Genomic DNA, 25,683 nt, shown 5'->3' with positions numbered 1-25,683 from the left:
TAAATATGAAATTTATTGTCAAGTTGGGTTTCCATACAACACCCAGTGCTCATCCCAACAGGTGCCCTCCTCAATACCCATCACCCACTCTCCCCTCCCTCCCAGCCCCCATCAACCCTCAGTTTGTTCTCAGTTTTTAAGAGTCTCTTATGTACTGGCTCCCTCCCTCTCTAACCGTTTTTTTTTTCCTTCCCCTCCCCCATGGTCTTCTGTTAAGTTTCTCAGGATCCACATAAGAGTGTTTTTCATTTCAAGCAGGCTCCATGCCCAATGTGGGGCTTGAGCTCACAACCCTGAGATCAAGAGTAGCATGTTCCGCTGACTGAGCCAGCCAGGCACCCCTGGTTCTCTTTATTAACCCAAAGCCTTTTCTGTTCCAGTGTCCCTTATTATTGTTCCTCAGATGCTCTCATGCATCAAACACTCCTGCCTTAGGACATTGCCCCTAATGATAGGTCACATCATTATTTGTTTATTGCCCTGTGCTCCTGCCAGCACACAAACTCTGTGAGGACATGAAGTCCGTCTCTTCCCTGCTAGGATATTCCCAGCGCCCACAACAGTGCTGGACACAGAAAAGGTGCTCAGGACGTGTTTGCTGAATGACTGGAGAAATCACCTCTGCCACCTCTGCGCACATGCCTTTCAGGGCAAAACCTCAACAGGAAAGTCTTGTTATTTTGATGATTTTGGTGATTAGTATTATTTCTTTGGGACATAATGAAAGGAATTGGGAAAAGTCTCTCACTAAAATCAAGGTTTGGGGTGGAGGGGTCTAGTGGGGCTCCCCCCACTTAGATCATTCATCAGGCTCTTAGGGGGGCCACTAACCCATGTCCCCTCCCGAGGGGCCAACCTTCTCCTAGCCTAACCCTTGGGTGTCTCCCCAGGGTGCCAGAAAGAATACCGGATTGGGAGCCAGATCTAGATAGGTTCTGGTCATAGCTCAGCCATTCCCAGCCATGGGACTAGAACAAGTGACTTAACCATCATCCTCAACCCTGAAAAAGTACTTGAGTGCCTATTACTTCACAGGTCTGACATGAGAATCAAAGGAACTATCAGTGAAGCCTGCCCAGGGAGTGGGGTTGATTCCTCCACTCTTCAGCTCAGTCTTTGAAAGGTCTTCTTACACCAGCAGGCACCCTGTGATAATGCCAACCTCGGGGGCTGTCGGTCCCTAGCCAGGTGTAAGGCGAGTTTCACTCCTTTCTGCTGCGGGTCCTCAGGAAAGCTGGGCAGGACTGTCTCTAGCTTTTCCCGTCTCCCAGGGAATTCCTGTCCCCTCTCCTCCTCCTGGCCATGGCAAGTGTCCATGTGGTGCCCACCAATCACCTTACCTCTGGGGACCTTTATTTTCCTAGCTATGAGATGGGGAGGTTGGGCTAGAACAATCATCCTTCTCTAAACCACTATGATCTGGGCTTTAATTTTCTTTTCCTGCCCCTGTTTTACCCCAGCTGTGTCTAAAATCCTTCTGCCTTTGAATTCTCCTTTCTTCAGAGCCATACACCTGCTCTGATACCTAGCCCAGGACCGCACGCCCCTCCCTGTTCCTGGGGCTCCTCCCCTATCTCATTGTCTTTCTAGAACTGACTCTAGCTTTTGTTAAGCCCTGCTATTCATATTCTAAGTCCACATGTCATTCGGAGAGGAGATTTTGCTACAGAGTCTCACACAAATAATATGCCCCGCACGTACTCTCTGCAACAGGACACACACCCACTGGAACACACACACACACACACACACACACACACACACAGCCCCCTCCAATGCCCAGGAATCTACATGCCTGGGCATAACTGTGTGGGCGCAAATATTCAGGGACAGCCAAATGACTATTTTAATGTTTCTTTGTCCCTGCGGTGCTATCTAACTATTTATTTAGTAGCTTGATGCTGTTTGCATCAACAACTTTGCCTTATAGGCTCCTCTTCACGTTTATGATTCTTACTGTGAAAAAAATTGCTTGCCTAACATCTGTTCTGAATTTGTTTTTTCTGTATTTCTATTTATCTATTCCCTACTGAATTAAATTTGCACCAAGGACAGTAACTTGGATTGGACTCTTCAGTGTCCTTCAGGATTTCTATACACTTCAATACATCTCTTAATTACTCTTTTTTTTATTGTTATGAGCTAGACGTCTATACCCATACTCACACAGGCAGATTGGTTTGTAGCTTACCTCTGCCTGTCTCCCTCTGGGGAATAAGTTTTATTAACTGAATAAATTAAATGGGTGGGTATATTCAATAGTGTAGAGAGGTTTATCGTTATAGGTTTGTTTCAGATAATTTTCCCCCTTGCTGTCCAGTTCCCTTTTTTCACCATAGCTCTGTTCTGGAGAACGCTCGACTGTAGCTTGGCAGAGTCACAACTCACCAGGACTGGAAGGGCCACTTCATCTTATAGGTGAAGAAGCTGAGGATCAGGGGGAGAAATTAACTTCCTGCCCCAGAGCCAGAAACTCACGAAAAATGGAGCACTGCTTGAACCCGTGTCTCCTGGCTGCCAGGCCTGGGGTTGTCCTTTGGCAGCAGAGGCCTCGGGGTGGGACCCTGCCACCACGTTCATACCGTGCCATTGCCATGGACCTGGGCCCCTCAGGAGCACACATTTGCATGTTTTCCATGGGTGTGGTGGGGTTGGGTTAAGGATATTCAGGGCAGGGGGTGGGGCACGCAGGCAGGGAGGGTCATGGGCAGGGCCGTCTCTCATGGACTTCTCTGGGGGTGCTGTGGTTGCCTGGCCTTTTCCAAGCTGGCTTGTGTGAACTCAGCAGAGTCCTCACTAACCCCACACTGTCACCACTAGAAACCCATGTCAGCATCGACAAAGCATATTCTTGGCAGTAGCCAAGAAGGTCCTGAAAGAAGGGTGGTGAAACCTGTTTTCTACCTGCTACCTGGGAAATCTACCAGGTGTAGGGACTGGACCCCCAAGACTCAAGGGCCCAAAGTCCAAATGCAATGCTGTCTCTGCCATCTGTTCTTGGCTCATCCTGGGAGGAATGTTCCCTTCTACCCTCTTTATGACTTTTCCAACACTCTTTTCAGCGTCTGTGCCCATGTCTTCCAGTGGCACAAAGACAGAGGGGACATTTCTCCCCTTATCTGGAAGAAGTCACTGCTGGCTCCACCCCAGGCATCGTCTACTCAACAGATATTTTGGTTTTGGTTATATGTATAGATAGCACTGAGCTGACGGCCCTGGGGAGACCATCCCTCCCTTCCAAAAAAAAAAAAAAAAAAAAAAAAAAGTACCACTTGTTTCTTGTTTCCTGAAGAAATTTGGCATCTGATTTAGAAGAAAAACACAGACAAGGGCCAAGTTACACCAACATGCCAGGTAGTAAATGACTGAATACATGATTAAACAGACAACCTGAAGCCATGAATTGGGTAGAATCATGGACCAGTGAAGGCAGAGAAGGCTTCGAGGAGCAGGTGGTACTTGCGCTTGGTCTTGAGGGATGATAGCAGGGAGATGAGGAGGAAGAAGGAAGAATATTCCATCCAGTAGGAACAGTCAGAGAAAGACCTTGGGGTGGGAATGGTTGGAGCAAGAGAAGTTGACATCTGGACGTGGGGACAAAGGTGGATCAGCTTGGTCCACGTTGACCCGTGGTCCTGAAGGGAGACTGGAGGCTCTCTGGTGACCACATGCTCATTGGCTGGACAGGTCCTTTCCCAAAGGGGGAATCTGAGCAGCTCATCTTGGTGCCACCATGTAATGGAAACTTTGATTCAAATGAAATCTGGCAGAGCCATGGAGTTGCAGTGCGGAGGTGATGTAAGGGTTCTGCGTGCTCAGCTGCCCCCCAGGGGACTGTGCACAGCCAGAACCCAGATCACCAGTGCTGGCCACGAAGGCAGACACACAGGTGAGGAAGCCAGCCGAGCGGCCCTGCAGGTGGATGCCTCCTCCATAGTGGTGGAAGATAAATAGCAAGGGTGGGCCACAGATTTTAGAAGGAACAGGAACCAGGTGGCTTTTGGAATGCCGGATAAAGGTGAGGAAAGAGAAACAAGGTTCTGGAGTTTCAAGTCTGGCTTCAGATCAGCCTGGAGCAGGAGTTGGAAAAGTCAGCAGGATACCAAGTGATTTCCCAGAACTAGAAAGGCAGATTCAGGACCATCCCTCCATTTATTATGATGTGTGAGGTGCCCTGCTAGCTTCTCGGGGATGCAAGGAAAAAAAAAAGGATAGGGCTTTGTCCTCAAAGAACTCATAGTAGTAAGGAGCCCATCAACAAATAAAACAGAATGAGATGCAAATCATTGGAGGGGTGGACCAGGTGCTGTGGAAACTGCAAGGAGTGAGGGGTCTGAGAAGGCTCCACAGCAGAGGGGACAGGTGGCCCGACTAATCACAGAGGGTTTTCCAAACTAACAAGATGGAGACAAGACATCAGAGGGAAAATTGGGTGTGTAAGATGGGGCCTGGAGATAACTGCGAATTTGGGGAACCACAGATAACCTTTTTCATAGCAACTGTATGTGGCTGTGGTTCCCAAACCATGTGCTAAGGCAACCCAGGGTGCCACAGTGAATTTATAGGGGCTTCCTGGGATATTTTAATATTCATGGGGAACACAGTGACATCTGTTGGTCACTGTGAGAAGCACCTTCAATTTATGTGTATTCCTTTTTCCAAAGTCCACACTAGAACACAAATAATCACTGAGTTGTTTGGAGGTAATTTGCCTAAAAATGAGACTCTTGGGTACTTCCTTTGGCCTTGGGGGACTATGAAAAGCTACTGCTATGAGTCCCTAAGGGTGCCATGAATTGAGAAAGTTTGGGAACCTTGGTGGAAGGGGAACAGGGCAGGGAGAGAGGTTACGAGCTCCTGCAGGGAGCCCTCATGACAGGCCCAGAAGCTTAGACTTGTTACTTCAAACAATGGAGAAACATTAGAAGTTTATCAGGTGTGGGACAACAGAGTCAGCGTCTATTTTCAAAGGTAGTTTTGGCCTTGAGGGGGGAGTTGGTTTGGAGGCACAGCCAACTGGGGGCTACTGCAGAGGTCCTAGTAAGAAAGACGGCGCCTCAACCTCACAGCATTAGAGGTTGGGACTAATACACACGCTCTGTTAACATTACGGAACTCCTACGGCTTGCCCAAAACTGTAGTCTCAGTGTTAGACACCAAAGAGAAAAAAAGGTAAGATCTCTTTGTTTAAAGCACTCACAATCAAGTGGAAAGACAGCCAAAAAAAAAACCATCTCACTACAATTAGTGGAGAACCACTAGCGGTTCACCAGGCAGGAAACTGAGAAGGAGCGCTGTTCCAGCAAAGCAGGGAACAGCATGTGCAAAGGTGTGGAGGTGAGAGATGATGGAGGGTTTCAGTGAATCGGGATTATCAGTAGCAGATCTTGGGGTTATGGGGAATATGGAGGGACAAGGCGGAAGAACAAGGCAGGGGCCAGATTGTGAGAACTGAAGACTCCCAAAGCCCTTGATGATGACCAACCATTGAAGGGTTTTCAGTAAAGGACTGGTACAATTGGATTTGCGGTTTACAAAGTCCTAGATGGATAAGTGAGTCAGAGCCATGTGTAGATGAGCAGCAGGTGGGGAGATAAGCCAGAATAATGGAGACGTAAGTCTCTGAGTGGGAGATCCAAAGTCCAGCCAGGAAGTGACAGACCAGAGACTCTACCAGTAGCAAAAGGGCAGGAGGAAGGAGCTGAGCAGGCCCCAGACCCCGCTGAAGAGGGGCAGGGCTGATAAAGGGCCAATTCAGGCCATAGGCTCTGTTGGGTCTGAGGTCAGGGTCAGCCCCAAGGCATGAGCACCCTGAGGCTTTCTGGCGCAGGTGACCCACTCCTTGCTCCCAGTGATTCCAGACTCCATGGGCCTGTGACTCTGTCACCGCTCCTCTAGAAAAGTATCCCTGGCAGCTTGAGTCTGCTCTGCCTCTGCTAACACAGGCCTCCTCAGCTCTAATCACAGACCGATAGCAAGATGCCTCAGTGAGCTGAGCAGGGACAGACCTCCAGGACTCCGAGGGCCATTCTTCCTTCTAGCACTGTGCCAGCTGCCCCGCCCAGGGGAGCCCCTAGGAAAGCCAAAACCCTAGTACTCCTGGACCTCTACTTAGCCTTTCCAAGAACTTTCTGGAAGTTGAGAGTCTGAGACTCTCACAACTGTGCCTGCCCGGAGTCTATGCCCCCTCTCTGCACTGAGCTCCCTCCACTTCCAGACCAGAGGTCAGACTTAAGGCCAGGACAGCAGTTATCCTTTCAGCATCCTCAACGTGCTGGGAAATCACACTGTCACCAAGGCAAGGATTTATCAGAGGCTTGATGTTTAGCAGCTGCCAGAGTCACTGAAGGCCCTCATCCGTTCTTCAGTCTCTACCTGGAAACCAGGAGTCTCTGGTGGAGCATTCAGATTCCTTCTGAGGACTTTAGGGGGAGGGAGGTCAGCAAGTCGCCTGATCTCCCCAGGGGCAGCCCCCATCCAGCCTCTTCAGCTTCTACAAAGTGGCTCTAGCAGGGTGCGGCATGCCCTCTGGGACCCACAGGGGCCCCGTGCTTCTGATGGAGAGGTTATCATGACCAGCATTTACCTAAAATGTGGTACTGCAGACAAAGCATTCTCCTATTTCTCATCTGACCCTCATAACAGCCTCTTTCATTAAAGAAACTGGCGCAGGAAAGTTGCAGTTTGCTCGAGGTGACACAGCTGTTAAATCACAGGGCAGGGCCTTGAACCCAAGCCCCAGCAACTGCACCACTGCCCACCCCCACCCTGACTCTTGAAAGACGCAGTGGGACCAATCCAGTGAAAAACCCATTTTTTTTTCCTTCTGTCTTTTTCTTAATACAAAAGTTACAGGCGCTCATTATAAAATACTGGGATGTTAAAGAAATACACAATGACAAGTACAAGTCTCCCGTAATTTCCTGCTCCAGATACGTGCACTGTTAGCTAAGATATCTTCCTCTAGACTTTTCCCAGGGGCATTATTACCATGCCTTAGCATAGCACCTGACACAGAGTATGTGCTCAACAAATGCCTGTTGAATGAACAGTCAGGTAGACTATTGTTTATTTACACAACCACATGCACTATTTGACAATGTGCTCGTCTGTTCAGCTGTGTAACATGGCCATCCTTTCGTGTTGGTTCCCGTAGCTGCCCCTGATGACCAGCCCTGATAGCTAGGTCACCCCTGACAGGGGCAAGCCTTCTGGAACAGGGCCAGGCAGCCCATGGGCTCATACCAGCTGTCTACCCTGCCTCGGGTCCCAGAAGACAATTGTCACCTATTTCGATTGAACTGACTGGTCAGTTAAAAAAGAAGAAGAACAAAAACAACAACAACAACAACAACAACACAGAAATCTGATAATTAAACAAGTCGGACAAGTGGGTCTTCTTGTTCACACAACACGTCACTGATTTGCCCAAATATTCTCTTCCAGCAGGTGCTTTGTAGTTCAATAAGCAAATTCTTATGTGCATAAATAAATATAAATGAATATAATTGGCTAAGAACTTTTACCAAGAGGTGAAGCAAGCAGTTACCTTGGTAATTGGGCTGGAGAAGGGGTTCTGGTCCACGAAGCAAGAAGCCGCCCTGAGTTTCCTCCTTTACAAGACAGTGCCGGCACAGCTGGCTTCTGGCTGCTTCCTCTTGCACACCTGCTCAGCACTGGAGCCACACCACACCGGGGCGTCGGCCTGGGAGAAGGGTGTCCGTTGGAACAGATGGCAGCACAGGCAGTGGTGAGGGGCTCGGGCTTCCACAGCTGTCGGGCTCGGATCAAGTCCTCCCCTTGGCAACTTCTCTAGGTCTCAGTTTCCTATTCTGAAAAGTGGGTATAATAACTACCCCATCCATTTTCTATGAGGATTAAACGAGTTAATACAGCAAGGCGCTTAGAACAAGGCCTGGCAGGTAGTAAGCACTCAATAAAGGCCAATAGCTGCGGTCAGCTTGAGGGTTCTGAGGAGGGTCCTCAACCCATACAAATACTACTAACTGATTTTGCTGACATAGGGAGTTCCTTCCCACACTATATACAGAGGAGACCTAAAATTCAAAGACCGTGATGGAATTTCCTTGTCAATTCATGGGAATTACAGGATTGAAGGCCACACCAGACTGCAGAGATTGTCTTGTTCTACTTCCATATTTCAGAGGCGAGGACGCCGAGGGACAGAGTTCACCTGCAGTGTTTGTCTGAATGAGTTACAGCGCTGGATGATCCCAGATCTAGCCTCCCGGGCTCCCATGCCTATGACTTTGCAGTATGTCACCCCATCTCAGGAAGCACTAAGACGCCCCCATACCGTCACACCAATGTACAAAGCTGAGATCAAGCCCTCTTGGGGAAGTACATTTTGAGAGGCAGGATGGCATCGGGTATTCACGAAGTTGAGAAGGAAAGGGGGCGCCATATGAGTTAGGACTTCTGGATTACAAATGATGGAAACCCAACTCAAATGAACTTAAGTACCAAAGCTAACCTAAGCTTAGAGGATCCCGGAAGACCGCAGCAGGTGGAGACTTGAATTGGGCTTCATACTCCCTCAACACCCTGTTTGTCTTAAATCTCTGCCCATCCCTGTTAGCTCCTTCTGCAGACAGTGCCTACCATGTGGTAGAAAGATGGTCACCAACAGCCCTGTATTCATACATCCCCAGTTTAGCAGCTCCAGGAGAAAGACCAAGTTTCCCCCCTGCAGCCTCCATATATACATCCAATGAAGGATTCCGACTGGCCCTCATTGGGTCATGTGTCCACCCCAAGACCAGTCACTGTTGAGGAGATACTGTGATTGGCATGCCTGGGTTGTGAGTCCAAGTCCATGACCAGATACTGGGGATGGACTTGGTGGGTGGAATGGAAAGGTGCTATAATCAACAGCTCCTCCAGTACTGCATGGAACGGGGAGGGTGCTTCCCAGTGGAGGGCTGGGCAGACTGGAACACCAAAACCTTCCCAGGCATCCAAAAGGAAAGCCTGAAAAACAATCTTCATTACATGTTTCTCTGTTCAAAATGTTTCTAGGAGCTCCTCAAACTATAGATGAGGGCTTGTATAAATATAAATTCACAAGATTACACAATTTACATGTAAAATGGGGCCAGTTTTCTCATGAGGTTCATAAACCAGCTCTGAAGCAATTCTAAAGGAATTGTGACAAAATTGTTTTTAGCATTAGCAATATTACTAGAAAAAAGCACAAAGACTCCCAAGGTGCCCGCTTGGAAGGACAACTTCCATTTGAACGTGGAAGTATTATTTTGTTTTTTGAAAAATCCAGATTACATGTAAAATTATTTCGGCAATAGCTAAATCGACACAAGTGTATCACCAAAATATGTGTGCACCCCAGTGTAAATGCATGTGTTTTAGATCTAAGAACATAAGGAAATGAATGTGAACTCGGGTTAAATATGGAACAGGGCTTTGAACTTGGGGTTTGTGGGTGGCCAACCTGGTTACCGACGGTCACATCAGGATTCCCTGGGGAGCTTGTTAAAAAATAAAGGGGACTGGGTTCCACCCCAGAGATTCTGGTCAGGTAGGTTTGGGTGGAGCCAGGCTGTATTTTCTGAGTATTTAACAGACAGTTTTGACCAGCCACTGTGGCTGAAAATCACTCCCTTCAGACAGTATTTCTCAGATTATGGAAGTTGTCTTCTGGTACCAGAATCTGGAGAGCCTATTAAAATGCAGATTCTTGGAGCGCCTGGGTGGCTCAGTTGGCTAAGCGTCCGACTTCAGCTCAGGTCACGATCTCATGGTTTGTGGGTTCGAGCCCCTCATCGGGCTCTGTGCTGACAGCTAAGCCTAGCGCCTGCTTCGGATTCTGTGTCACCTTCTCTCTCTACCCTTCTCCCACTCATGCTCTATCTCTCTCTTTCAAAAATAAAATAAACATAAAAAAAATTTAATGCAGATTCTTGGCCCCACCCAGGCCTAGTAGATCTGACTTGGTGAGGATCAGAGTTGTTCATTAAGCTCCCAGGTGATTTAAAACGTTTTTTGTTTTGAGATAATTATAGATTTACAGGAAGTTGCAAAAAAAAAGATGCATACAGAGAGGTCCTGGGTACCTTTTACCCAGTCTCCCCCAGTAATGACCTCTTACGTAACTACAGTACATTAGCAAACCGGGAAAATGACAATGGTACAACCCATAGTGCTTATTCAGATTTTATCAGCTTTACACACATTTGATCACGCGCGCACACGTGTGTGTGTGTGTGTGTGTGTGTAGTTTTATGTAATTCTGTCAGATATGTAACCACTACCACAGCCAAGATACACAACTGTCCCATCACCAGAAGGCTCTCTAGTGCCCCCACCATTAGAGCCACCCCAACCCATTACCACTCACTTCCCTAACCTCTGGCAACTAGTAATTTCTTCTCCTTCTCTACAATTTTGTTATTTCAAAAATGTTATTCAGAGTCATGTGTCACCTCTTTAGATTGGCTTTTCTCACTCACATAATTCCCTTGTGATCCAGTTAAATCATTGCATGTATCAATAGTTTGAGGGGTTTTTTATTGCCACATAGTATTCCATTATATGGATGGATCGCCGTTTGTTTAACCTTCCATCTTTTGAAGAACATTTGTGTTGTTTCCATTTTTTGTCTATTACCAAAAAAAAGCTGCCATGAACATTCATGAACATGTTTTAGTGTGAACATAAATTTTCATTTATCTGGGATAAATGCCCAGGAGTGCTCTTGCTGGGTTATATGGTAAGTTTTCCTTAGCTTTACAGGAAGCTCCCAAACTGGGGCTCCTGGGTGGCCAGTTGGTTAAGTGTCTGACTCTCAATCTCAGCTCAGGCCTTGATCTTAGGGTCATGAGTTCAAGCCCTGTGTTGGGTTCCACGCTGGCTGTGAAACTCATTTTTAAAAAAAAGAAGAAACTTCCAAACTATTTTCCAAAATGGCTGTATCATTTTACATTCAGATGTAATTCATGAATGATCTGGTTTCTCCAAATGCTCATCAACATTTGATGTTATTATTATTTTCTATTTTAGCCATTCTGATAGATGCATATCAATATCTCATTATGATTTTAATTTGCATTTCCCTCATGGACAATGAGGTTGAGCATGTTTTCATGTGTGTCGTTGGCATCTGTATTATTCTCCTTGGTCAAATATCTGTTCCTGTCTTTTTGCCCATTTTTTATCGGACTGTGTTTTAACTATTGAGTTTTAAGAGTCCTTCATAGATTCTAGATGCAAGTCAGATATATGGTTTGCAAATATTTTCTTCTAGTCTGTTGACTGTTTTTTCATTTTGATAGGGTTTTCAGAGAGCAAAAAAATTTATTTTGAAGTTAAATTGATGAATTTTTGTCATTTATGGATTATACTTTTGGTGTCAAGGCTAAGTACCCTTTGTTTGGTCCTAGATCCCAAAGGTTTTTTTTCTACAAGTTTCACGTTTTACATTTAAGTCTGTAATCCACTGTGAGTTAATTTTTGTAGAAAGTGTGAGGCTCAGTTTTTTGCCACTACATAATCAACAGCTCCAGCACTTGTTAAAAGGCTATCCTTCCTCCATTGAATTGCTTTTGTATCTTTGTCAAAAATCAGTGGAGAATATTTGTGTGGGTCTATTTCTGGGTTATTTCTGGGTTCTCTATCTCTGGGTTCTGCTCCACTTATCTATGTCTATTTTTCTGCCAATACCACACATTCTTGACTAGTGTAGCCAAGACTTAGAATCTGGTAGACTGATTCCTCCCCTTTCACTTTTTTTTTTCAAAATGAATTTAGTTATTCTAAGTCCTTTGCTTTCCATATAAATCTTAGAAAAAGGTTGTCTATGCCTACAAAAATGTTTGCTGTGCTTTTGATAGGAATTGCACTGAACCCATGGATCAGTTTTGAGAGAACTGACATCTTCACAGTGTGGAGTCTTCCAATCCATGAACATACTGATTTTTTAAAAAATATTGAAACAGTCATGTATACCTATAATAAAGACCACTTAGTTGTGGTTTGTAATTTCTATACATTGCAAGTTTCAATTTGCTGATATTTGGTTGAAGATTTTAGTATCCAAATTTATGAGAAATACTGATCTACAGTTTTCTTTTTCTGTACTGCCTTTTCCTGGCTTTGGTATCAGAGTTACACTTGTTTCATAAATTGAGTTGGGAATTGTTCTTTCATTTTTTATTTTCTAGAATAGTGTGAAATTATTAATTATTCTTTAAATGTTTGGTAGAATGTTCCATTGAAACAATCTGAGCTGGGAGAGGTCTTTTCCAAGAAATTTAAAATTATGGATTCAATTTCTTTTATGGTTATAGGATTATTCACATTGTTTATTCAATCTTGAATGATTTTTAGTAGTTTGTGCTTCTCAAGGAATTGGTTCACTTCTTCTAAGTTGTCAAATTTATTAGCGTAAAGTTATATCATCCCTTACTACTTTAATGGCTGCAGAATCTGTAGTGATATCCTGTTTCATTCTTGATATTAGTGATTTGTATCTCGTCTCTTTTTATCTTTATTAATCTTGCTAGATGTTTATTAATTTTACTGATTTTTTTTCCAAGAGCCAATTTTTTGTTTCATTAATTTTTGTTTTCAATTCCATTCGTTTTTTCTCTTTATTATTTCCTTCCTTCTATTTGATTTAGGGTTTTCTGCCCTTCTTTCTTCTAGTTGCTTGAGGTAGGTACTTAGATTATTCATTTAAGAGTTTTTCTTCTTTTGGGGGTGCCTAGGTGGCTCAGTTGGCTAAGTGTCCCAGGGTCTTGAGATTGAGCCCCAGATCGGGCTCCATGCTGAGCATGGAGCCTGCTTAAGATTCTCTCCTGATCTCTCTCTCTCTCTCTCTCTCTCCCCCCTCCCTCTCTCCCTCTGCCCCTCTCCCCTACTTGCTCTCTAAAAAAGAAAAAAGAAAGATTTTTCTTCTTTTCTAAGATAGCACTTAATGATACAAATTTATGTCTCAAAATTACTTTAGCTACCACCACAAATCCCAGTTTGTTATCTGATTATTATACTTATAATAGAGTAATGTGTTTGTTTTTTATTCTTCTATTCCTTGTTTCACTTGTCTTTCCTTCTAGTAGGTTACTTGAACATTTTCTAGAATTCCTCTATGACACTAAAATTTTTTTTATTTTGTAATTTATCACAGTCTACTGGTATAGATGCTTTACCACTTCGAGTGATATGAAGAAACTTTACTTCCATTTTGGTTCCCTTATCTTTCTTACTTTTTTTTAAATAATAAATAAATGTTTATTTATCTTTGAAAGAGAGGTAGAGACAGAGTGTGAGCCGGGGAGGGGCAGAGAGAGAGGAATCCGAAGCAGGCTCCAGGCTCCGAGCTGTTAGCACACAGCCCAACAAGGGGCTCAAATTCATGAACCACAAGATCATGACCTGAGCCGAGGTTGGACACTTAAATTAGTGAGCCATCCAGGCACCCCTACCTTCCTTATTTCTTAACTACAATTATCTCAAGCACAATCTCTTTTTTCTTAATGTTTATTGATTGATTGAAAGAGAGAGAAAGAGAACACACATGGGGGAGAGGGAGGGGCAGAGAGAGAGAAGAAGAGAGAGAATCCCAAGCAGGATCCGCACTGGCAGTCGAGAGCCTGATGTGGGTCTCGATCTCATGAACCATGAGATCATGAACTGAGCTGAAATCAAGAGTTGGATGCTTAGCCAACCGAGCCACCCAGGCATCCCCTTAGGCACTATCTCTAAGTATATTAAACCCCACATCAGATGGTGTTATCATTTTTGGTTCAGTCATCATGTATGATTTAAGAAACTCATGAGAAGGCTAGTCTATTATTTTTTAGGTATTCTAGGTTAGTCTTACCTTTCTGAAGTTTCAAGCTATCTTCTGTTATTATTTCTCTTCTGTTTGGAGAATTTTCTTTAGCCGTTCTTTAAGGGTAGATCCGCTAGTGACAGGTTCTCTTAGTGTTCTTTCAACTGACAATGCCATTGTTTCTTCTTCTTCCCTGAAGTATATTTTCTCCAGGTATAGGACTCATGATTGACAGCCCTATTCTTTCAGCATTTGAAAAATACACCACTTCCTTCTGGCCTCCACGGTTTCTGATGAGAAATCTGCCATCCTTCAAATTAGTGTTCCCTACAAATAATCCATCCCTTCTCCCTAGCTGCTTTCAAGATTTTTCTGTTCTTAATTTTTGAAAGTTTAATTATAATGTCTTGGCATGGATTTCTGTGGGTTCCTCCTAGGGCTTCACTCAGCTTCTTGAATCTGTAAGTTTATGTCTTTTGCCAAAAGGGAGAAACTCTCAGCAGTTATTTCTTCAAACCCAGGTGACTTATAAGCACATTTTATATTTGAGAAGCTTTGCTCTAGAGTGGGTTTCAGGGGTTAAAGAACCCCTCAAATTGCATACAAGATGCTGTGAATGTCCATGTTTCTTAGGAGAATGTCTGCAGCTTTCACTAGATTCTCAAGAGTCCATGACACTCGCCATAAATTTTACAAAAGGATTTGTTTATAGTCATATTGAGTAAATTTTGGTCTTCTTGGTTAAAAACAATAAAACCTAGTTAGTATCATTTCTTTCCTTCTGTCACATCTGTTGAATTCCTGCATCTCCAAGATTTTCCCAAAAATTTTGGAAAATATGATCACTTAGGTGAATATTTTCTGAGTGCCTAATATATGCCAGCCAATTTTTATTTCATTTCCCCCCTAATCAGTGAGAAAAGGAAGAGTTAAAAAAAATTAAAGCCATTTTTAGCTTATGAAAAGTTCCCAGCAACTAATAATTCAGAGTAAATTTTGCGGCTTTCATACCTTATGACTTTACCCTTTAAAATCTATCCCTTACTACTCTGAGCTGGATAGGACAGTGATCAAATTACATCCTGAACATATAACTTCATAGACTAAAAACACGGCATTATGCAGTGGACTCATTTATCATTGGGTTCACTTGGGTCCACTTCATACATTTGGTAGCCAAGTGCTCATAGTTTCCCCAAGCAGACTTGCCCCTGGACAGTTGCACAAGCAGGTTCCTCTGCCTGGTACACACTCACCCCCTTTGCCACCCACTTTCCAGAACTAACTTCTGCTTCTCTTTAGGAACTCAGTTTGAGAAGCACCACCCCTGAGAAGCCTTTATTCTCTTCCAAGCACTGAGGCAGGTGTGCCTCCAATGTGACCCCTGCTTGCCAGAGGTCACACTGTGTGCTGATGACCTAACTTTCACTCCCACTAGACTGTGTGACCCTTGAAATCTGGGACTGGGTCTTAGTTGCTGTTGTGCCCCCAGAACTTAAATTAATGTAACCAGACATGTACTCAAGTGCTGCTTCCACTTAGAGTTCACTACCACCAGCTGTCTGGCTGATCCTTTCCTCCCTTTCTTCATTAATGTCAGAAGTATCTGTTGAACTCCTTCATGTACAGGTGTGGCAACCAGATGTTCAGCCCTTTATCAGCAGGTTTAATCTTTCCTGAATTTCCACAGCATTTATTAATTCACTTTAGACTTTTTCCAAGGATCAGTATATAAAAGTTTTGGCCTTCTTTGGCTAGAATACCTGTCTCCCCATTTGGGGGCAATATGGACAACACTGATCTCTGCCATTTTTACTTCCTTCTGGATCTTATAAATGCCCTAATATTATGTTCCCATTTACAGATCTGTATTTTCTATCAGGCTATGAGCTCCTTGGGGGGCAAGGACTCTGTCTTATTTATCCCACAGTCTCTAAGGACTGGTGCATGGTGGGATTCCAGAAACATTTGTGGAATGAAATGAGATGCTAGATCATCACACTATACTATTCCTTATAATCAGCACATGCACTTCCTTATCTTCTCCACATCTTTACTTCCTATTTGTCTTTTCCATTCTAAGCCACTGTGAACCCTTTTGGGAAAGGAGAAATGGGTAGATTAATACAACACATTTTAAAGTAATTTTTTTACTCCCTAGGTACTATCTTGGTCGCCGGATGTTTATTGTTATCTCTGATCCAGACATGATCGAGCAGGTGTTGGTTGAGAACTTCCATAACTTTACCAACAGAATGGTATGTGGTTTTCTTTCTGCATATGGATGAATGGAGAATCATTCTAGGATTTAACGACTGTGCATCACATCTAACAGGGATGTGATTGGGCCTCTTATCGCACTTAAATCAGTTAGACTCAAAACAGCTCTCCAATGAATTCCAGTTTTCAAAAGAGACATACAGGACTGGTACAAAAGAATGGCATTTGCATTTAAGAAATGCTTCCAGAAAGCTACAGCCCAAGAGAAGTTCTGGTTAATAAAAATGCTAAAACCAGAAGGGTTTTTTTTTTTAAGCTTTGCTCAGAGCTAGAGGAATCCAGAGGGCACAGGTCAAGTGACTGAGGAAGACAGAGTAAGGTTAATAAATATCAGAGGCAAAGCAAAATTTCAAGCCTCTCGTGCTTACACCTTTCCCAGAGCATATAAAAGTCATAAGGCCGGAAAGGGGAGACAAGCAACATTATAAGGGAAATTTGTTCCCTCATAGCAGGAGAAGCCCTGTAAGAGGGTTCCCTGGTATCAGTTCAACTCAATCCACTAAAGAATGCACACATTCCATCTTTTTTAGAAAGCATATATCCTACTTTTTATCTTTGTTGAGAATTCCCAAAGAATGAAAGAAGTGACGAGGGTGGCAGAGGTCAGTGTTGTCCCTATTTTCCAAAGATGGGGATATTAGAGTTCTAGCAGAGACCAAGAAACTTTATGTTGATTCTTGGAAATATTGTCAAGTGAATTGATAAATACTTGCTTGTGAGAATTCAGAGGCTCACGATCTTTTTTTTGGGGGGGGGGCAAATTAAACTCAACTTCCATTCTTACAGGAATAGTAGGTACTGTGTTCACTGTTGGTTATTTGGCAAACTTCTGCACACCCACTGTATTCCAGGCACTGTCTAGGTTCTGATTATAAATAGACAGAAGATCTATTCTTGCCCTGAAGGAGCTCATAGTCTAGTGCCAATGGCAGACAGGCAAAGAGACTAGTACAATCTTGTATGGTAAGTGCCACTGTAGTGGGAACCTCTGTGCCATCCAGGATGGGGGAAGAGCGTTAAAGATAGTAGCATAGCTCCCTGTGTTCTGTGCTGGTGGAGCTGCCCAGAGTGGTTTTTTCTCATTAAATTTCATGAGAACTTATGAGTTTGGTACAACTATCATCTCTCTTTTTCAGACAAGGAAACCAAGACCCAGAGGGGTTAAGTGACAATCCTGGTCACATGCCTAACAGGAACAGGGATTCATATGCCACCTCCCAACTCAAGTCCTTACTGCCATCTCTATTAATAGTTGCCTTGGGTGACATTTCCAGATTGTTAAGGTTTCACTGAGTAGTTGGTTGCTCACCCCAAAGCAGCTCATCTTCCAGCCCCAGGGTGCTGTGTCCAATTGCAGACACCATGTGGCCACTAGAAGGAGGTGACCGCCTGGCCTGCTAACGCCATCACCTCAGGTGCATTTGAAGGAAATGCAGAAGTTTAACTGCTGCCTCTAGATGCTCCTCCCCAAATGTGATGTTGCCACCCTGCTGTGCAAAGTCCCTAAAGTTCTTCTGTGCTGCTGGGATCTTAGGAATGGAGTCTGACAGTTAAATGCAGCTGTAGAATGCTGCTAGGCCAGACTCAGTAAGGAGTGTTGATTAAAGAAGCAGGGGAAGGGGCCGCTGGGTGGCTCAGTCAGTTAAACTTCCAACTTCAGCTCAGGTGATGATCTCCCAGTCTGTGAGTTCAAGCCCCTCATTGGGGTCTGTGTGGACAGCTCAGAGCCTGGAGCCTGCTTCAGATTCTGTGTCTCCCTCTCTTTGTCCCTCCTCCGCTTGTGCGTACGCTCTCTTGCTCTCTCTCAAAAGTAAATAAACATTAAAAATTAAAAAAAAAAAAGGAAGAAGCAGGGGAAGCCAGTGAGTCACCGGACCCGGGCCCCCAAGCTGCATCCCATGCAGGTAAGGAAGACACTCATCGAGCCTGCCTGACCATCCCCCTCCCCCACCCAAGCAGGGATGTGCGATGTGGCAGCTGTGTGTCTCTGTATAGCTTCATGTGACACTCAGGATGTCACCAGGGCATGAAACCCCAGGAGCTGACCTGGAAGAGGGCCGTGCTCTCGCTGATGTGCCAGGGGCAGGCATATACCCAGCACACAAGTTCAAGCAGGGGGCACAAAATAAAGTTGCCTCAGCTTCGGCCAGTTTCTCTTCCAAACTCATGGTCTGTCCTCCCTTTTTCCATCCCCCAGATTAATTTTTGTCTACTTCCCAGACCAGGATCTGTGAAATATGGTTCCATTTTCCTTCTTCCACTCAACACAGTGCCCACGGAATGAGGTTCAAGCCCCCCAGGTGAGACTGAAGGGCCTCTGTAATTTGGATCGATTATGTAAGCTCCAACCTCACGTCTCCCTGCTTCCCAAGACAGGCTGTTGCTCCAGCTGGACCGACCCCTCCACTCTCTCTGTAAACTGCTCTAGAAAGTCCCGCCCCTGTGCCTTTGCTTGTGTTGAGGCACTTGCTAGAACCGGAGGTGGTGTAACAGTGGGTCTTGGGTTTACCAGCAATGTAAGCTGGAGTAAATCATTTAACCTCTTTAAGCCTCTCATTCTGTCTTTGGGAAATGAGGAGGTGATCTACCTACCTGGGCTGCTGTGAGGCTAAATGAGATCACACAGACATGCCCCACCTATGCAGGTGAGACAAGCACTTGGCATGCATTAGCTACCAAATCAATGGGAAGATCCTCCCCTTTCCTTACAGCCACTCAACCCTAGCTCTTCTTCCAGGCTCTCCTCAAATTCTGCCTCCTCCAAGAAGCCTCCCTGCTTCAATCCACATTTACCTTTCCCCTTGTCTGAATACTCACATCATCTGTCATCAGCACATCATCACTGACCCCATTGTGCCTTCTGCTATTTACAACTAAATAAAGGTGTGGCTTTCATGCGAACTCAACTCTTAGGTCCTTCAGGGAGTAATCCTTCTCTTTAACACCCCATGGCCCACATACATGAGGACTATTCAGTTCCAACTGAAGTAAACCTCCATCACCGTAACATTGTCCCCAGAAGAACCAGGTATTACCTGAACCTGGAGATTCAATACACACTTCCTCTTCTAGATCATTCCTAAACATATAAAAAGACCCATCAAAGATTATTAGATCTCTAGGAAACCCCAATGTTTATAGTTTACCATCTGGGAATGTATTCACTTATCTTTAGCTTTGTTGATGGTCTTTAAGCCAATTCCATATTCATGATAAAACAATCCTTAGTGACTCAATTTTTTAAAAACCATCTTTAGAGTGGGATTTTCTCACAGGTTTTTGAAAGTCAAATTAAATCGGGTTCTGTGGTTCCCTCTTATCCATATGCTTATTTATCTGCTCAAAGAACTCAAGGAGATTAGTGAGGCATGCTTTCTTCATACCGACACCATGCTGCCTTCCCTCTAATAAGCCATGTTTACTTAAGTGTTCAGCAATTTGGCTTTTATTATACATTCATTCAGTAAACATTAAACGCTTACTCCATGCAAGCTTCTACCAAATGGTCCCTTGTGATACAGAAAATACCTCAGCATATTAGTTTGATCCATTAAGTGAGAAGGAACTTCGATAATGCATGCTTTCCTTTTTTGACTGTGACAGCCCATCTCTGCTCACAAATGTGGGCTTGACTTACGTGTGTCCCAGAAGAGCCTGGCGGAGAATGGCTGTGATGTGGGAAGCTGGGTCTGGCCCAAAGATTTGACTGATGGAGCGCACTGACTGGAGCTGGTGTGACATCACAGAGAACTCTCTGACACATATCAGCACGGAGCAATTATTTGAAGTCGGAATTGATGAATGAAATATTTTTTTTCTAACTCAAGAACATTGGGATGAAGAGACGATGAGTCAGACCCAGGGTGGCAGATCTCATATCAACGCTTTCCCACTCACATTGCTGGAGGTCCTCAGTTCCGGGCAGGGTCTCCACGGCATCTCGCCCACTTTCCAGATGGAGTCCTCTGGCCCCTATCAGGGCACTAAGTGCTTCCTGAAGTGCCTTCATGATGGTACCACCACAGTTTACCATTAGACCCAAATCAATCTTCTTAGCATTTTTTTTAATTAAAAAATTTTTTTAATGTTTGTTTATTTATTTATTTATTTTTGAGAGAGAGAAAGACAGAGTGTAAACAGGGGAGGGGCAGAGAGAGAGAGAGAGAGAGAGAGAGAGAGAGAGAGACAGAATCCAAAGCAGGCTCCTGTCTCTGAGCTGTCAGCACAGGGCCCGACGTGGGGCTCAAACCCACAAGCTGTGAGATCACGACCTGAGCCAAAGTCAGATGCTTAACTTACTAAGCCACCCAGGCACCCCCTTCTTAGCATTTATGGAACCTCATATGTCTCAGCACCTCAGGACCCAGCTTTTTTATTTAGATATCTTTAATTAGCTCTTCTTTGCTAGCGGGTACTCCATGAAGCCATGCGCGCAGCTTTTATTTTTAAAGATCTGTGGGAAAATGGAGCTGGGTTCACATGACTGGGCAGAAATAGTCATAACCAGCAGGGGAACTTCTTATTCCTGGCCTCTCCTCAGAGCCCAGGGTTGGGGAAGCTGTAGGAAGGTTGATAAGACGTAGGGTGGTCTGTGGTCTATGTTACATCGGTCTAGTTGGATGCGGGCATGGAAACAACATGTTCAGTCACTAAACCTGCTGCCAGGAGCTCTGTGTTCTGGACCAAAATGGCAGCATGGTCCACGGGGTGGGCTGTAGGCTGCCCATCCCTAGTTCTACCCCCGGCATGTGGAGCGGAGGTGGTGGTATGTGTGTAGGGTGTGGGTACCAACCCTCACGTCCTCACAGGCAACACTGGGGGGCCCCCTGTCCAGCGTAGGTCCAGACACAGCACTGACTCACTAGAGTCGCACCTATAGCCATGTAATGGATTTGGTGAGTGGTTTTATCCAGAACCATCAAGACCCAAGGGCCTGGCTGCCCCAGGTGCCGCCTCTCACCACATACAACATGGGAATCATAGGTTTTCCTGTGAAACCACAAACCCCTTGGCACTGGCAAAGATTACTCAAGTTCTGAGGCAAATGAATCACTGAGAACCTTCTTACCCTGTGTATCTGCAGCAGCACCCCATTACAGAGAGTAACAGGGGTGTACTGCCTTGTTACAGAGCTCGTCAGCAAGCAAGCTCCACCCAGGGCTCCAGGTGGATCGGGCCACCTGTGCTGGGGCCAAGGGACCTGCCTGTTTGTTGGTGTCTGCTGAGGTGGGGGTGGGGGGAGCCAGGCCGGTTTGCCATACAACTGTCCCCTACACCGGCAACCAGCACCTCTCCACTGACAGCTTTTGAAAACTTGCTCATCTAGAGTTTCTGATCCCCTTTCCCTTAAATAAAATGTTGAGTAAATGAAAACTTTCAGGTTTTCAAACGCAAGCGCTACGATTTACACCGAGAGGATGGTCTTTGCGCACTTAGGGAAGCTCTCATCACTTCGGTCAAACCTTGAATGCTATTTTACCTTTGTGATTTTTTTAAGTTTTAATTTAAATTCCAGTTAGGTAACAGACAGGATAATATTGGTTTCAGGGGTAGGATATAGTGACTCAAAACTTCCATAAGACACCCAGTGCTCATCCCAAGTGCCCTCCTCAATCCCCATCACCTGTTTCACCCATCACCCCTGCCCCCCACCTTCCCTCTGGTAACCACCAGTTTGTTCTCTACAGTTAAGAGCCTGTTTCTTGGTTTGTCTCTCTCATTTTTTCCCCTATCATCATTTGTTTTGTTTCTTAAATTCCACAGGTTAGGAAAGTCATATGGTATTTGTCTTTCTCTGACTTAATGCACTTAGTAGCCTTGTGTTTCTTGAGAAGGGTCAGGGTACATGATAGGTGCACAGCTCTGAACCAGGCAGACGTCCATACTTAAAACCCAGACTGCCGAAAGCCAGAAACAGATGTGTGCGATCTCATTTGCCTGAGCTCTATTTTGAGCGAGGACTCTCTGGTTTATATGACACACTGCGCTATGCATAGAAAACCCTCCAGCCTGAGCTGGGAGCGTCTCATCCTGGGATGGGCTATTCATGGTTAGTCCCCAAGTGACAGCCATGATGGGATGCCCACAACCTGTAAGCCTCCCCTTTCCCTCGCTTTCCCCATGTCTAGACATGGCTGGCCCTGAAAAAGCCAGGTTCAGAGAATTGCATTTGGTCTGTAAAACACACATAGCCTCACGTTTTCAACTTGGTAGGTAAGTGTGCACGTTAACATTTTTAAAGGCACGGAGTGCATCGTGAAGCCTTAGGAGTGTAGGAATTGTGCTAAGTGGTATTGATTCGAATGCTCAAATGCTCTTCTCTCAGTGCCTTGCAGTTTTTTAAACTTCAACATCTCGCTGAAAATGATTTCATATTCCGTGTCTTACTAGGCCCTTGGTTCAGCAGGAAGCCATCTTTACATATTTTTAAAAGGAGATAAGTAAAATCTTGTTCTTGTATTTATACCTTATTTCTTTAACTTTTATGGTGGCAGATTCATCTAGAGATGAATCTCCTCTAGAATTTGGGGGAGAGAATAGTAAATAAGTCACAGAAGCAATGCTGGTGTCCCAGTGGTTGGATTCCTGAACATCTCAGGAAGTCAAGTCACTGTGTCTGTGAGTACTGACCCTCATGTTTCTCTGTCCGATCTCCTTTTAATGACACCCCATTTTCCCTTTACTTCTAAGCCATAGCCCAGCAGCATGGTGAAAGGCACTTGGCTTAAAGAAATTAAATCAGAATCTGGATTTGCTGCCTTTAAATAGCTGAGTAACGTGGACCACTCCTGTCATTTCTCTGAGCCCGTTTCCTGTCAAGTATGGGCATTAGACTAGCTAACCCCTGGGTCTCTCTGGTTCCCAGTTCAGGTGCAGTCAGCACCAGTGGGTAAACCATGGCATCCCACCAGCATCCCAGAGAGCCATCTTGAGCTTCATATGCAAGGGTCCCTCTTAGGGCCCAAGGGAATTTTTCCTTCCAGCTAAGTGCGACAGGTGCTAGATCAGGGACACCCTGCCCCTCCTCAACTCTGCTTCTGGCAAGAAACTGCTAAGAGCTTTTGAAAGTTTTCCTCAGAAGATTTAACAAGGCCCCCTGACCCCTTCCCCAGTCAAGAAGAGCCTGAGCTATGGCGCATGGGGCTAACAGAAGTGCAGTTCCAAACCTGTGGTTTCCTCCTCTTTGGCAGCCAAAATGCTAAGAACTCTATATTAGGCAGGGCCACCAGAGTCTGTATCAGGACTTTGTCCAAATTAGAAGAGGTCCCCTTCCTTCCACTAGCAGATGCCAAGTTGGAACATGAAGCCTGAGCTGGGTTGAGCCCCCACGTGCCCCCTAAGCCAGCCTCCTTCCTCAGAGGCCATGCTCTCAGACCACAGCGAGGGAGCATGGTGTTTCTCGGGACCATTTTCTACTGGCCAAGAGTGCATGGATGAAAACTGTCCAGTGGGGATGGAACACTTTTGCTATTTCAAAGCACCAGACAGAAGCCCTGTTTGGTTGGAATCTTTGAACAGCCAGATCGCAATTGTCACACGTTGAAAGAACAGGTTTTCAGGAAACAGAATTTGGGGTTATCCAGGTGAGAGCATTCTAGAGTTTTTGTTGATTAATATAATAAGAGGCAGTGCGACAGGTTTCACACACGCAGGTGAGGAGAGAGACAGGTGGTGCCGTGGAGTACCAGGTCTTCGGTACAAGGTTGTGTGAGAATCTGAAAGAAACCTTGCAACCGTGGGCCCGGAATCTTGTGATCATGGCATACTTTGATGTTAATATTTTTGCAGCCTATTTGACACACTTTTACACTAAACAGGTTGGCAGGATGAGCATCATGACCAGTGATTTATAACCATATCCTGTTCACCTGTTACCGGCAGCTCTGGGTGGCTGCTGGAGAACTTGTCTGCCTTGCCAAGGCATCATAGAGATCGTACGGACCTTAAGTCAATGTTCTCGCATGTTCCAGGACACAACTTTTTTTTTTTTTTTTTGGCTACGGCTTCATATTCTTTTACACTTTTTGCATAAAGACATGCGTACTCAGTTATGGCAAATGCACCGTGGGCATTTTGCAGCCTTCTGGGAAGAGTGGGTGGTTCTCATGTGGCTCTATCAGGCCAGTTGAGAGGCACTGGTTTGGCCCACACTGACCACCCAATAAATGGTGAACACATGTGAACACAGAATGCCGAGGTGTTGGTTTTCTTTCATAACTTTGTCCTCCGGGTGATGGGATTCTTCAAAGTTTTCAGGTTTATGCTCAGCTGGTCTAATAAGAAGCTACACTCTCTTTTAAGAGATCTTTTTTTTTTTTTTAATTTTTTTTTCAACGTTTATTTATTTTTGGGACAGAGAGAGACAGAGCATGAACGGGGGAGGGGCAGAGAGAGAGGGAGACACAGAATCGGAAACAGGCTCCAGGCTCCGAGCCATCAGCCCAGAGCCCGACACGGGGCTCGAACTCACGGACCGCGAGATCGTGACCTGGCTGAAGTCGGACGCTTAACCGACTGCGCCACCCAGGCGCCCCTCTTTTAAGAGATCTTAACTGGGGTGCCTGGGTGGCGCAGTCGGTTAGGCGTCCGACTTCAGCCAGGTCACGATCTCGCGGTCTGTGAGTTCGAGCCCCGCGTCAGGCTCTGGGCTGATGGCTCGGAGCCTGGAGCCTGTTTCCGATTCTGTGTCTCCCTCTCTCTCTGCCCCTCCCCCGTTCATGCTCTGTCTCTCTCTGTCCCAAAAATAAATAAAAACATTTCAAAAATTAAAAAAAAAAAAAAAGAGATCTTAACTGAAAAGACAAACACATTCAGCTGTCTGAGGGAAACTTAGCAGGGGAGCCACGAGGCTGCTACTAATCCGTCACTGCCTGGCAGGGCAGTGTTTCCTCATTCCTAGAGAACTGCTCCCAAGATTAATGAAGTGGTGTGAAAAGCACTTTGTTAGCTGTAAGATCAGCAATATTGGTTGTAAACCACCCCATTCCCACCCTGCAAGTCAACTGTGAGCTCCTCTGAGGGCAAGGATTCCATTCTTTGTCTTGATAGTCTCAATGCTAGCATAGCGCTTGGCACATAGTAGGAGCTCGATAAATGTTAGCGCTTGCTAACGCTGTGACCAACAGGACTTTAGTTGGCGGGGGTGGGGGGGGATGACTCCCAGTTTGGGGTTTAGTAGGCTAAGTAGGCTTTTCGAACTTGTTTGACTGTGGCCTACAGTAAAAACCTATTTTCACATCATGACACAGAATACACACACAAAACCACATTCTCTCTCTCTCTCTTTCTCTCTCTCTCTCTCTCTCACACACACACACACACCTATCTTGAAAACAACAAAATGCTTATCCTTACTTTGTGAAACGCTCCTCTGTATGTTCTACTGTGTTATATTCCTTGTGTCTCTTAGCTTTTCTTTTTTAAAATGCTGGTTGCCATCCACTCTGTTGATTTCATGGCTGGTTATTGCCTGCAGTCTGGCAACGCCGGGCTGGAGAGTGAGTGGAGGTGCCTTCGCTGAGACTCAGGACACAGGGCTGGGTAGACAGCCCTAGATCTCTGGATTTTTCTTCCTGAGTCTTGTGTTCCCTTCC

The 25,683-nt window shown here is 45.2% G+C and overlaps 1 protein-coding gene and 1 long non-coding RNA gene across 2 annotated transcripts in view; one reads left to right on the top strand and one right to left on the bottom strand.

Annotated features, from left to right (window-relative positions):
- Positions 1-25,683, top strand: part of TBXAS1 (thromboxane A synthase 1) — a 155,877-nt gene that overhangs the window by 53,275 nt on the left and 76,919 nt on the right. Inside the window, exon 4 of the mRNA XM_025929728.2 lies at positions 15,972-16,068. Within this exon, the coding sequence (XP_025785513.1) occupies positions 15,972-16,068 (97 nt within the window). The remainder of the gene's footprint in view (positions 1-15,971; positions 16,069-25,683) is intronic.
- Positions 1-25,683, bottom strand: part of LOC147583017 (uncharacterized) — a 158,785-nt gene that overhangs the window by 61,500 nt on the left and 71,602 nt on the right. Inside the window, exon 3 of the long non-coding RNA XR_015244625.1 lies at positions 7,550-7,832. This is a non-coding gene — a long non-coding RNA (uncharacterized LOC147583017). The remainder of the gene's footprint in view (positions 1-7,549; positions 7,833-25,683) is intronic.

The sequence above is a fragment of the Puma concolor genome, chromosome A2 (genome assembly GCF_028749965.1).
Source record: "Puma concolor isolate L17-30 chromosome A2, mPumCon1.1.hap2, whole genome shotgun sequence".
Lineage (NCBI taxonomy): Eukaryota > Metazoa > Chordata > Mammalia > Carnivora > Felidae > Puma > Puma concolor.
This window is presented reverse-complemented; position numbering and strand designations above follow the sequence as displayed.